The sequence below is a fragment of the Mauremys reevesii genome, linkage group 13, assembly GCF_016161935.1.
Source record: "Mauremys reevesii isolate NIE-2019 linkage group 13, ASM1616193v1, whole genome shotgun sequence".
Lineage (NCBI taxonomy): Eukaryota > Metazoa > Chordata > Testudines > Geoemydidae > Mauremys > Mauremys reevesii.
This window is the reverse complement of record NC_052635.1, coordinates 4,528,190-4,541,692: the sequence shown is the minus strand read 5'-3', so window position 1 is coordinate 4,541,692 and position 13,503 is coordinate 4,528,190. Positions and strand designations below refer to the sequence as shown.

The following is a 13,503-nucleotide window of genomic DNA, read 5'->3' as shown; positions in this document are numbered from 1 at the left end:
CCGGCCTCGGCTCGATGGGGGACCCGCGGGGCGCTGGCCCGGACGCCTGGGTCCTGGGCTCTGGCCGGTCTCCCCTCCCCCGGCCGCGGTGTTGTGCAATGCCGGTTGGTTCAGCCCGCGGTCGGTGTCTCAACCTCCAGAGCTTCCGGGGGGGAGGTGGGGCAGAGACACCGTTCCCCCAGGGGTGGAGCGTCCCCCAGGTCCCCCCGTCCCCCAGATCCCCCCAGCGAGGGCCAAGGCCCTGCCCCCCCTGCAGCCGGGGAGATTGCACCGAGTTGTGAAACAGGCCGTTACCCCGCCCCCCCCGGGGTTTCCATGGGGCCGGTTTGCGAAACTCCCGGCCAGGCTCTTGCCACCCGCAGGGCGGACCTGGGAGATCCCCTCCCCCGCCCTGCGCACCCCCCTCTCCACCGCTTCCCCTTTGCCCCCGGGCTGGGAGCGAACCCAGGCGTCCTGGCTCCCAGCCCCCCCTGCTCTAACCACCAGCCCCGAGCTGGGAGCGAACCCAGGAGTCCTGGCTCCCAGCCCGCCCCGAGCTGGGAGCGAACCCAGGAGTCCTGGCACCCAGCCCCCCTGATCTAGCCACCAGCCCCCCCACCCCGAGCTGGGAGCGAACCCAGGCGTCCTGGCTCCCATCCCCCCCTCCTCTAACCACCAGACCCCTGAGCTGGGAGCGAACCCAGGAGTCCTGGCTCCCAGCCCCCCCTGCTCTAACCCCGCCCCCCTCCCCCCGAGCTGGGAGCGAACCCAGGAGTCCTGGCTCCCAGCCCCCGAGCTGGGAGCGAACCCAGGCATCCTGGCTCCCAACCCCCCCCCATGGCAGTGTGTGAACAGACCACTCGGGGCTGCTGCGTTGGTGCTTTTGGACCCATTCACTGTTTATAAACAACGTGGTGACCCCCGTCCCCGGGCCTCCGCTGGCTGCTCCAGGCACTCAGGACAGGCCTGTAGGTCCTACGTAAACAAGTCCCCATGAAGAAACGGCCAGAGGTGTAGCTCAGGCCGCGGGTGGGGTGTAGAAAGCATTGTAGGGCCTATGTCAACAAATGCCACCGTGGTGACTGGCAGGGAGGCTGGCACGGAGCGGGTCGCCAGGGGGCAGCTGGCTGATGCAATGATGTGTAGGCCCTACATAAACAGACTCACTTATTGTAGGTCCTATGCGATGTGCATCCTGAGATACAGCGGGGAGGGATTTGCCATGGGGTCCCTGTGCCTTTCCCACAGCTGCCGACTTCTTCGCGGTCCCACATCAACAGGCCGACTTACGGTAGGTCCTACGTAAACCACTGCTGTGGAATGGAGGCTGGTGAGCAGATGGGGGGGGTTCCCCCCCAGTGCAGACCGGAAAGGGGGTCCCTGGCGCGGCGCTGGGGGGCAGCCCCCACCCACCTAGTCCTGCCCGGCGGTGGCTGCCAGCTGGCTGTAGAAGTGGGCGGCGAAGTCCGGGTCGACCTGCTCCAGCCGGGCCAGGAAGTGGTTGCGCTCCGGCTCGCTCCAGCCCCGGAACCACTGGTCCCACAGGCGCAGCTGGCACTGGAAGAGGGAGGGGGGCGGGGTGGGCGCCCCGGAGAGGCTCAGCCCCTCCAGCCCCTCCAGCAGGGGGCGCAGCTTGCCGGGCACAGCCTTGGCCAGCAGGTCCCGCAGGAAGCGCTGGCGCTGGGGGGGCGCCCAGCCCGAGAACCAGTGCAGGACACAGCGCATCTCCTGGGCCACCCCGCGCGCCGGCAGGGGGCGCTCCGCCATCTGGGGAGAGAGGGGTCAGCGCCGGGGTCAGAGCCCCGCCCCCAGCCTGGGCACAGCCCCGCCCCTCTGCTGTTAGCCCCGCCTCCTGGGCACAGCCCCGCCCCTGTGGTGATAGCACTGCCCCCTGGGGATCACCCCCAGCCTGGGCACAGCCCCGCCTTCTGCTGTTAGCCCCGCCCCCTGGGCACAGCCCCGCCCCTGTGCTGATAGCCCCACCCCCTGGGGATCGCCCCCAGCCTGGGCACAGCCCCGTCCCTGTGCTGTTAGCCCCGCCCCCTGGGCACTGCCCCGCCCCTGTGCTGATAGCCCCACCCCTGGGCACCGCCCCGCGCCTGTGCGGTTCGCCCCGCCCCCTGGGGAGCGCCCCCAGCCTGGGCACAGCCCCGCCCCTGTGCTGTTAGCCCCGCCCCCTGGGCACTGCCCCGCCCCTGTGCTGATAGCCCCACCCCTGGGCACAGCCCGCCCCTGGGCACCGCCCCAGCCTGGGCACCGCCCCCAGCCTGGGCACCGCCCCCAGCCTGGGCCCAGCCCCGCCTCTCTGCAGATAGCCCCGCCCCCTGGGCACAGCCCCGCCCCAGTGCAGTTATCCCCGCCCCCTGGGCAATGCCCGGCCCCTGTGCTCATAGCCCCACCCCCTGGGGATCGCCCCCAGCCTGGGCACAGCCCCGCCCCTGTGCTGTTAGCCCCGCCCCCTGGGCACTGCCCCGCCCCTGTGCTGATAGCCCCACCCCTGGGCACAGCCCCGCCCCCTGGGGATCGCCCCCAGCCTGGGCACCGCCCCCAGCCTGGGCACCGCCCCCAGCCTGGGCACAGCCCCGCCTCTCTGCAGATAGCCCCGCCCCCTGGGCACAGCCCCGCCCCTGTGCTGATAGCCCCGCCCCCTGGGGATAGCCCCCAGCCTGGGCACAGCCCCGCCCTTGTGCCGTTAGCCCCGCCCCCTGGGCACAGCCCCGCCTCTCTGCCGTTAGCCCCGCCCCCTGGGCACAGCCCCGCCTCTCTGCAGATAGCCCCGCCCCCTGGGCACAGCCCCGCCTCTCTGCCGATAGCCCCGCCCCCTGGGGCAGGGAGCGGGACAGAGCCCGGCCGGGGGAGAGCTCAGTCCTCACCCGGGTCCGTTCCGCGATCGAAAGGCGTCCACACGCGCAGCCCCCGGCCAAGCCTCGTTTTCACCGGGGCCCCGCCCGCAAGCACACGAGCGTTTCCGGAGCGGCCCGAGCGCACGGACCCGCCTTCAGCTGGCGGCGGAAATAACCGAGCGCGTCCGAACGGCCGCCGTCCAGCGCATGCGCAGTGACGGAACCGAGTCGGTGCCGGACGTGCCCGATATTTTCCGAGTAAGGACGGACGCACCCGAGCGCTGCAGGATCTCACTTCCGGGTCCCGAGCCGCAACCCGAAAGCTCCCGAGGAGTGACGGAAAGTCCCGAAGCCCACTTCCGGGTGGGCGATGGCGCCGGCGCGGACCGAAGCGAGGCCGGAAAGACCCGAAGAGCCGAGGCGGGGACTTCTAGGTGGGCGAAGGCTGCCGAGCGTCTCCGGAAAGAGCCGAAGGTGCGCGAGAGGCGGCCTGGCGGCGGCCGAGCCTCTCCGGAAAGAGCCGAGGTGTGGCCGGAAGTTGCCGAGCGGGCCCGGACCGGGCGAGGGAGGAGGCCGGCAGCGGCGCCACACAAGATGGCGGACGGGGAGGAGGTGACTCTGGACGGGAGGCCGCTGCAGGCGCTGCGGGTCGCCGACCTGAAGGCGGCCCTGCAGCAGCGCGGCCTGGCCAAGAGCGGCCAGAAGAGCGCGCTCATCAAGCGGCTCCGCGGGGTGAGGCGCGGGGCGCAGCGCGCATGCGCGGCGGGACCCCCGCTTCCCGCCCGGCACAGGGCCCGGGGCCCCGCGGGGAGCCAGCACGCATGCGCGGGGATCCCACCCTGGCACGGGCGGGGGCGGGGAAAGGGGAGCCCGGGGCGCAGGGGTGGGGAGGCCCGGGATAGCGCCAACTGCCGCCCGCGGGGGGCGGGGCTTGGGGAGACCCCACTACTGGCACCACCCATGGGGGCGGGGCTTGGGGAGACCGCACTGCCCCCGCCAGCGGGGGGCGGGGCTTGGGGAGATCCCACTACTGGCACCACCCATGGGGGCGGGGCTTGGGGAGACCGCACTGCCCCCGCCAGCGGGGGGCGGGGCTTGGGGAGACCCCACTGCCCCCGCCAGCGGGGGGCGGGGCTTGGGGAGACCCCACTGCCACCAGTGGGGGGGCGGGGCTTGGGGAGATCCCACTGCCACCAGTGGGGGGCGGGGCTTGGGGAGATCCCACTACTGCCACCACCCATGGGGGCGGGGCTTGGGGAGACCCCACTGCCACCAACGGGGGGCGGGGATTGAGGAGACCGCACTGCCCCCGCCAGCGGGGGGCGGGGCTTGGGGAGACCCCACTGCCACCAGTGGGGGGGCGGGGCTTGGGGAGATCCCACTGCCACCAGTGGGGGGCGGGGCTTGGGGAGATCCCACTACTGCCACCACCCATGGGGGCGGGGCTTGGGGAGACCCCACTGCCACCAACGGGGGGCGGGGATTGAGGAGACCCCACTGCCACCAGTGGGGGGGCGGGGCTTGGGGAGATCCCACAGCTCCAACCAACGGGGAGCGGGGCTTGGGGAGATCCCACTGCCACCATCCATGGGGGCGGGGCTTTGCCACCATCCATGGGGGCGGGGCTTGGGGAGATCCCACTGCCACCAATGGGGGGCGGGGCTTGGGGAGATCCCACTGCCACCATCCATGGGGGGGGGGGCTTGGGGAGATCCCATTGCCACCACCAACGGGGAGCGGGGCTTGGGGAGATCCCACTGCCACCACCAACGGGGGGAGGGACTTGAGGAGATCCCATTTCCGCCACCAGTGGGGGGCGGAGCTTGGGGAGATCCCTCTGCCACCACCAACGGGGGCGGGGCTTCAGTTGACTCCCCTTCTGCCACCAATAGGGTCAGGGCTTGAGGAGATCTCCCTGCCCCCGCCAACTGGGGTTGGGTCTTGGGGAGACCCCACTGCCACCACCAGTGGGGGGTGGGTCTTGGGGAGAGCCCACTGCCGCCAGCAGTAGGGCTTGGGGAGAACTCACTGCCACCAGCAGAGGGGGGCGGGGCTTGGAGAGATCCCATTGCTGCCACCAATGGGGGGGCGGCGCCGGCTTCGGGAATCCCACTTCCCCCATCAATGGGGGCAGGGTTTGGGGAGATCTCACTGCTGACTCCAATAGAGAGTGGGGTTTGGGGGATCCCCTTGCTACCACAAACCACAGAGGTGAGGCTTGGGGGGATCCTCTTCCCACCACAAATTCAGGGTGGTTGAGGCTTGGGGAAATCCCACTTCCCCCACCAATGTGGGGGGCAGGGCTTCGTGTGGATGTTGTGTTGGACAGTTCATGGTTGGTGGAGTTGTGGTTCAGGGACACAGTTGATTTGGTTGGAGAGCGAATGTGCTAGCACTGGATGTTGGATTATTGTTGAATTACATGATTGGATTGGATGTGTCTGAGATACATGGTGGAATAGGTTGGATGGCAGCTGTTGTGTTGGACAGTCAACATTGGGTTGAGTTGCCGAGTAGTATGGAGGGAGTGGGTTGTATGGCAGATGTTGAGTTCGGCAATCTACACTGAATTAGGTCGTTGAATTACAAAGTAGAATTAGATTGGGTGGCAGTTGTTTGCTTCAGTTGTAGTTGAGTTTTGCGAAGGAATTCAACTGGGTGGCAGTGGTTGAGTTGGGCAGCCAACATTGGGTTGGGTTTTAGTTGCGCTGTGTAGTGAATTGTATTGGGCAGTGGTGGTTGGGTTGGGCAGCCATCATTGGGCTGGGTTGTGGTTGAGTTGGGCAGTAGAATTGGATTGGGCGGTGGTGGTTGGGTTGGACAGCCAGTGTTGGGCTGGGTTGTAGTTGAGTTGTGTGATGGAACTAGATTGGGTGGTGGTGGTTGGGTTGGGCCTCCAATGTTGGGCTGGTTTGTAGTTGAGTTGGGCGGTGGAATTGGATTGGGCGGTGGTTGTTGGATTGGGCAGCCAGTGTTGGGTCAGATTCTACTAGAGTTGTGCAGTGGAACTGGATTGGGTGGTGGTGGTTGTGTTCGACAGCTGACGTTGGGTTGGGTTGTAGTTGAGTTGTGCGGTAGTATTGGATTGGGTGGTGGTGGTTGTGTTCGACAGCTGACATTGGGTTGGGTTGTAGTTGAGTTGTGTGGTAGTATTGGATTGGGTGGTGGTGGTTTAGTTGGGCATCCAGTCTTGGGCTGGGTTCTAGTTGAGTTGGGCCGTGGTGGTTGCATTGGACAGATGACATTGGGTTGGGTTCTAGTTGAATTGGGCCATGGAATTGGATTGGGCAACGGTGGTTAGGTTGGGCTGGGTTGTAGCTGAGTTGGGCACTGGAATTGGATTGGGTGGTGGTGGTTTAGCTGGGCATCCATTGTTGGGCTGGGTTCTAGTTGAGTTGGGCAGTGGAATTGGATTGGGCGGTGGTGGTTAGTTGGACAGCCTGTGTTGGTCTGGTTTGTAGTTGAGTTGGGCAGTGGAATTGGATTGGGTGGTGGTGTTTGTGTTGGACAGCTGATGTTGGGTGGTGGAATTTGATTTGGTGGTGATGGTGAAGTTTGGCATGCAATGTTGGGTTGGGTTGTCGTTGAGTTGGGCAGTGGAATTGGATTGGGCCATGGTGGTTAGTTGGACAGCCTGTGTTGGGCTGGTTTGTAGTTGAGTTGAGCGGTGGAATTGGATTGGGCGGTGGTAGTTGGGTTGGACGGCCTGTGTTGGGCTGGTTTGTAGTTGAGTTGGGAGGTGGAATTGGATTGGGCGGTGGTGGTTGGGTTGGACGGCCTGTGTTGGGCTGGGTTCTAGTTGAGTTGGGCGGTGGTGGTTGGGTTGGACGGCCTGTGTTGGGCTGGTTTGTAGTTGAGTTGGGCGGTGGAATTGGATTGGGTGGTGGTGGTTGGGTTGGACGGCCTGTGTTGGGCTGGTTTGTAGTTGAGTTGGGCGGTGGAATTGGATTGGGTGGTGGTGGTTGGATTGGACGGCCTGTGTTGGGCTGGGTTGTAGTTGAGTTGGGCGTTGGAATTGGATTGGGCGGTGGTGGTTGGGTTGGACGGCCTGTGTTGGGCTGGTTTGTAGTTGAGTTGGGCGGTGGAATTGGATTGGGCGGTGGTAGTTGGGTTGGACGGCCTGTGTTGGGCTGGTTTGTAGTTGAGTTGGGCGTTGGAATTTGATTTGGTGGTGATGGTGAAGTTTGGCATGCAATGTTGGGTTGGGTTGTCGTTGAGTTGGGCAGTGGAATTGGATTGGGCCATGGTGGTTAGTTGGACAGCCTGTGTTGGGCTGGTTTGTAGTTGAGTTGGGCGGTGGAATTGGATTGGGCGGTGGTAGTTGGGTTGGACGGCCTGTGTTGGGCTGGTTTGTAGTTGAGTTGGGCGGTGGAATTGGATTGGGCGGTGGTGGTTGGGTTGGACGGCCTGTGTTGGGCTGGGTTCTAGTTGAGTTGGGTGGTGGTGGTTGGGTTGGACGGTCTGTGTTGGGCTGGGTTCTAGTTGAGTTGGGCGGTGGAATTGGATTGGGCGGTGGTGGTTGGGTTGGACGGCCTGTGTTGGGCTGGGTTCTAGTTGAGTTGGGCGGTGGAATTGGATTGGGCGGTGGTGGTTGGGTTGGACGGCCTGTGTTGGGCTGGGTTCTAGTTGAGTTGGGCAGTGGAATTGGATTGGGGGGTGGTGGTTGGGTTGGACGGCCTGTGTTGGGCTGGTTTGTAGTTGAGTTGGGCGGTGGAATTGGATTGGGCGGTGGTGGTTGGGTTGGACGGCCTGTGTTGGGCTGGGTTCTAGTTGAGTTGGGCAGTGGAATTGGATTGGGGGGTGGTGGTTGGGTTGGACGGCCTGTGTTGGGCTGGTTTGTAGTTGAGTTGGGCGGTGGAATTGGATTGGGCGGTGGTAGTTGGGTTGGACGGCCTGTGTTGGGCTGGTTTGTAGTTGAGTTGGGCGTTGGAATTTGATTTGGTGGTGATGGTGAAGTTTGGCATGCAATGTTGGGTTGGGTTGTCGTTGAGTTGGGCAGTGGAATTGGATTGGGCCATGGTGGTTAGTTGGACAGCCTGTGTTGGGCTGGTTTGTAGTTGAGTTGGGCGGTGGAATTGGATTGGGCGGTGGTAGTTGGGTTGGACGGCCTGTGTTGGGCTGGTTTGTAGTTGAGTTGGGCGGTGGAATTGGATTGGGCGGTGGTGGTTGGGTTGGACGGCCTGTGTTGGGCTGGGTTCTAGTTGAGTTGGGCGGTGGTGGTTGGGTTGGACGGCCTGTGTTCGGCTGGTTTGTAGTTGAGTTGGGCGGTGGAATTGGATTGGGCGGTGGTGGTTGGGTTGGACGGCCTGTGTTGGGCTGGGTTCTAGTTGAGTTGGGTGGTGGTGGTTGGGTTGGACGGTCTGTGTTGGGCTGGGTTCTAGTTGAGTTGGGCGGTGGAATTGGATTGGGCGGTGGTGGTTGGGTTGGACGGCCTGTGTTGGGCTGGGTTCTAGTTGAGTTGGGCAGTGGAATTGGATTGGGTGGTGGTGGTTGGGTTGGACGGTCTGTGTTGGGCTGGGTTCTAGTTGAGTTGGGCAGTGGAATTGGATTGGGTGGTGGTGGTTGGGTTGGACGGTCTGTGTTGGGCTGGGTTCTAGTTGAGTTGGGCGGTGGAATTGGATTGGGCGGTGGTGGTTGGGTTGGACGGCCTGTGTTGGGCTGGGTTCTAGTTGAGTTGGGCAGTGGAATTGGATTGGGGGGTGGTGGTTGGGTTGGACGGTCTGTGTTGGGCTGGGTTCTAGTTGAGTTGGGCAGTGGAATTGGATTGGGTGGTGGTGGTTGGGTTGGACGGCCTGTGTTGGGCTGGGTTCTAGTTGAGTTGGGCGGTGGAATTGGATTGGGCGGTGGTGGTTGGGTTGGACGGCCTGTGTTGGGCTGGGTTCTAGTTGAGTTGGGCAGTGGAATTGGATTGGGGGGTGGTGGTTGGGTCGGACAGCTGATGTTGGGCTGGGTTGTAGTTGAGTTGGGCGGTGGAATTGGATTAGGTGGTGGTGGTTGGGTCGGACGGCCTGTGTTGGGCTGGGTTCTAGTTGAGTTGGGCAGTGGAATTGGATTGGGGGGTGGTGGTTGGGTCGGACAGCTGATGTTGGGCTGGGTTGTAGTTGAGTTGGGCGGTGGAATTGGATTGGGCAGTGGTGGTTGGGTCGGACAGCTGATGTTGGGCTGGGTTCTAGTTGAGTTGGGCGGTGGAATTGGATTGGGTGGTGGTGGTTGGGTTGGACAGCCTGTGTTGGGCTGGGTTCTAGTTGAGTTGGGCAGTGGAATTGGATTGGGTGGTGGTGGTTGGGTTGGACGGCCTGTGTTGGGCTGGGTTGTAGTTGAGTTGGGCGGTGGAATTGGATTGGGTGGTGGTCGTGTTCAGAACATTAGGTTACGTATACCCACCTCGTTTGGGTCGAGTGACTAGTCCAGTGCCCCAGGGTTTTTCCAGCTGGGAGTAGAAATTGGCGATGGAATCTGGCTTTTTGTCTCCTGCAGTTGTATTTGCTTACAAAGAACATACATAGTCTCGTTTTTCTGCATGCAGGAGGAATCCAGCACCAGCAGATGATTCCTTTGCTTGCTGTCCCGGGCTTGCCTTCCAGCCAGTTATGTGCCCAAAAAGCTTTTGCCTTTAGTTTTCTCATCAGGCCACGTTACTGTGCTTCCAATCTGCCTGCTTGGCTTTCTCTCTGTGTCCATGTGTCTCTCTCTCTCTTGTGCTGAGTCTAGTCTTCTCACACTCTGACACACACGTACCCTTATCCCGAAAACAATACTCGGTGAGAACCTTTGTGTCTGAGTTGTTTGTATTCTTGAGTGGCCTTGGGTGTGCCTTGGAGCTCCTACGGTTACTTGTGCGAAGCCTGAGCCAAGTGCAGCATTTCACCTCACTGAGAATAATGGGCAGTCTGTAACAGCGCGCCGAGGATAGCCACTCTTGTGGTGTTCTGTTGGGTTAATCACATGGCAGCTGTGGACAGGGCGGCAGATGGATTGAGATGGGATGAAGCTGGATGGGTGAGTTGAAAGGTGGCTGTTGAGTGTGATGGATGGGGATGTTGGCAGGCTGAGCATGGCTGACAGGTGTTGTGTCGTGGTGGAGTTGGTTTGGATGGCGGATGTACTGAGAAGGTCCAGGAACGTAGCAGAGGCTGTTGGGAGTCTGGTGCGATGGTGGATTTTCAGGGCTGTCTAGCTAGGTCTGCGGCTGGTGGAGGGTCACGTGGGTTGGATGGCAAACGCTGAGTTGGTCAGCCCATGGGCGTCGTGTTGAGAGAGTTGACTGGGGGGTCTTGGGTTGTGTGGTGGGTTACAGAGTAGATATTGTGTGGGTAGGGTTGAGTCAGGCCTTGAATATAGCCTTGATGGGATGACTGCTGGGTTGGAGGGGCTGCGAATGGACATTGGGTGGGAAGGTGGTCATCAGGGCGGGCGTAGCTGGCTTGGGTCAAGTCACGGATGAAGGCTGGAGGCGGGGGGATGTGGCTTTGGAAGGGTGGGCAGAGGGTTTTGGGTTGGGCTGCAGAGGCGGTCCATTGAGGGAGTTAGGTTGTGGATGGGTTAAAGGAGAGCACTTGGATGGTTGTGTGGGGTCACGCGTGTGAGGGTTGGGCTCAGCTGGGCGGGGGCAGGCCCTGTCTGTAGGGTTGGGACAGGAGGGCTCGGAGGAGCTGGGGAGTGGAGGCTGGGCTGGGGGGCCAGTGCTGGGGGCCCCTTCAGCAGCAGGGATCCATCTCTGAGCTCGGTGTCTCTCCGCCCCAGGCCCTGATGCTCGAGAACCTCCAGAAGCACTCAACCCTGCACGCCACCTTCCAGCCCAACTCCCAGGTGAGACCCCGTCACGAGCACCGGGGGGGGCATCTGAGCACAAGTGCAGGCAGCTCTTCCATAGCCCCAGCCACCGCCAGCCCACTGGGTGGGGGGGGGGGGGGGGGCTGTTCCCTCTTCTAGGCTTGCCTCTAACCACTAGAGTCCACTGCCTTCCCAGAGCCAGGAGAGAGCCCAGGAGTCCTGGCTCTCAGCCCCCCTCTCCCAATCCCCTCCCAGAGCCGGGGAGAGAACCCAGGAGTCCTGGCTCCCCCCCCCCCCAACCACTAGAGCCCATTGCCTTCCCAGAGCAAGGAGAGAACCCAGGAGTCCTGGCTCCCAGCCCCACCCCCACTCTAACCACCATCCCCGCTCCCCCTGCAGAGCAAGGGATGGAACCCAGGCATTCTGCCCCCTCACCCTCTCATCTCCCTGCAGATCGGTGAGGAAATGAGCCAGAACAGCTTCATCAAGCAATACCTGGAGAAGCAGCATGAGCTGCTGCAGCAGCGGCTGCAGAGGGAGGCACGAGAGGCAGCCGAACTGGAGGGTGAGTGTGGGGTGGGGCCCACACTAGTGTCAGTGCCCAGGGACCCTGGTTCTTTTCAGCCGGGGAGGGGGGCACCGGGCACATCTGATTGCCTGGGATTCCCCTCAGCATTCAGCCAGTGAGCATGAGGCGTCTTCAGAACCCAAGCCACCGGTGAGGTGGAAATGGGTGCCTTTGATTGGCTGACTGCAGAGGGGGTGTCAGCCAATGGCAGGGCTGCTGCCAGGTTTGCATCTCTGGGTCTGCCCAGTACTACCTGCATCCTTCCCCCTTCCTGTGGCTGAGCAAGCTTTGCCCTCTGCATCTGGAGCAGGTGGCTGACTGGACTCTAGAACCCTGGGATCTAGAACAGCATGCTCTGGAGCTGGTGTTCTGGAGTTGGATTCTAGAATGAGTGGTCTGGAATCTAGCAAACATAGCGCGTGGACTGGTCTAGAACATGCTGCCCCAATCTGGAATTTGCTCTGGAAGGGTGTGTGAGACCCAGAAATCTGAGGTGATCTAGAACCTTGCTCTCCCCAGGGGTGTGTCATTGCACTGGTCATGAGCTCTCTTCGCCACAGTAACCAAGCATTTTAGAATCAGGGGTCTAGACCGAGACACTTAGAATATTGCTTGGGTCTAGACCTCTCAGTGCGCTCTTTGAGGCCAGTTCAGCAGAGATCTAGAATGCTGTCTGCTCCAGATAAGAGTTTTGAGAGACCAGGATATCAGTCTAGAACCTAGACCACTCTAGATCCATGCCACTCAGTTTTGAAGTGAACACTGGCTCCCATGATCCTTTGCTATCTGGATGCAAGATCTGGTCGGGGGTGGGGAGTCAGAGTACTGCAGTTGCAGAAACCTCACTTCCTGAGGAGCTAGAAAACCAGAGAGGCAGCAAGAATGGAGAAGGAAGGTGCTGGGTCTAGGACAGGTGAGTTCTGGATCAGATGGAGCGAGGTTCTAGATCACTGGGTGGTGGGTTCTGTCCAAGCGGGATCTAGATTCAAGAGGCTGGGCCTGGCCTGGGTATCCAGAAGGGAGAGGTTCCGGATCGGGGGTGGTGCAAACGTCAAGAACAGGATGCAGCCTGGACTCCAGGCCCAGCTCCTCGAGCTGATGGTTCCCTGTCACTTCCCAGCCTCCGGGAAGAGCTACCCCATCTCCCGGGAGAGAAACGACTCTGACGAGGAGGGAACCAGGAGGCAGGAGCGCCGCTCCACCCGGGTCAGGCAGGTCAGTGCTGCAGCATAGAGCTAGGGGGCGCCGGGCTGCAGGGGGCGGGGCAGGGGGCAGCAGGGGCGCCGGGCTGCAGGGGCAGCAGGGGCGCCGGGCTGCAGGGGCGGGCGGGGGCACCAGGGGCGCCGGGCTGCAGGGGTGGGGCAGCAGGGGGCACCGAGGGGGTACCTGGGCTGCGAGGAGCAGGGAGAGGACAGGGGCGCGTGCTGGGCGTGGGGGCAGGGAGTGGGGGCAGGGGCGCTGTGCTGGAGGGTGGGGGCAGGGAGTGGGGGCAGGGGAGCCGTGCTGCAGGGCGTGGGGGCAGAGAGTGGGGAGGGCACCGTGCTGCAGGGCGTGGGGGCAGAGAGTGGGGCAGGGGCACCGTGCTGTAGGGTGTGGGGGCAGGGGCGCCGTGCTGGAGGGTGTGGGGGCAGGAGTGGGGCAGGGGCGCTGTGCTGGAGGCGTGGGGAAGGGAGTGGGGGCAGGGGCGGGAGTGGGGCAGGGGCGCCGTGCTGCAGGGCGTGGGGGCAGAGAGTGGGGCAGGGGCGCCGTGCTGCAGGGCGTGGGGAGCAGGGAGTGGGGGCAGGAGTGGGGGCAGGGGCCGTGCTGGAGGAGTGGGGGCAGGGAGTGGGGGCAGGGGCGCCATGCTGCAGGGTGTGGGGGCAGGGAGTGGGGGCAGGGGCGCGTGCTGGAGGCGTGGGGGCAGGGAGTGGGGGCAGGGCGCCATGCTGAGGGAGTGGGGGCAGGGAGTGGGGTAGGGGCGCCATGCTGCAGGGTGTGGGGGCAGGGAGTGGGGGCAGGGGCGCCGTGCTGGAGAGTGGGGGCAGGGCGCCGTGCTGGAGGGTGTGGGGGCAGGGAGTGGGGGCAGGGGTGCTGTGCTGGAGGGTGGGGGCAGGGAGTGGGGGCAGGGAAGCCATGCTGCAGGGCGTGGGGGCAGGGCGTGAGGGGCAGGGGCGCCGTGCTGGAGGAGTGGGGGCAGGGAAGCCATGCTGCAGGGCGTGGGGCAGGGAGTGGGGGCAGGGGCGCCGTGCTGCAGGGGTGGGGGCAGGAGTGGGGAGGGCAGGGGAAGCCATGCTGCAGGGTGGGGGCAGGGAGTGGGGGCAGGGGCGCCGTGCTGCAGGGCGTGGGGCAGGGGCACCGTGC

The 13,503-nt window shown here is 63.5% G+C and overlaps 2 protein-coding genes across 2 annotated transcripts in view; one reads left to right on the top strand and one right to left on the bottom strand.

Moving 5' to 3' along the window:
• Positions 1 to 853: 853 nt before the first annotated feature.
• Positions 854 to 2,988, bottom strand: C13H14orf119 (chromosome 13 C14orf119 homolog). The gene is made up of 2 exons (XM_039498313.1): positions 2,853 to 2,988; positions 854 to 1,746 (listed from the first exon to the last, which is right to left on the bottom strand). The coding sequence occupies exon 2, from the start codon at positions 1,744 to 1,746 to the stop codon at positions 1,393 to 1,395; it is 354 nt and encodes a 117-aa protein (XP_039354247.1). The 5' UTR covers positions 2,853 to 2,988; the 3' UTR covers positions 854 to 1,392.
• The window catches only part of ACIN1 (apoptotic chromatin condensation inducer 1), a 26,270-nt gene continuing 15,578 nt past the window's right edge, over positions 2,812 to 13,503 (top strand). The window contains 4 exon segments of the mRNA XM_039498753.1: positions 2,812 to 3,554; positions 10,566 to 10,631; positions 11,049 to 11,160; positions 12,284 to 12,378. Coding sequence (XP_039354687.1) covers positions 3,030 to 3,554; positions 10,566 to 10,631; positions 11,049 to 11,160; positions 12,284 to 12,378 — 798 coding nt within the window. The 5' untranslated portion in view covers positions 2,812 to 3,029.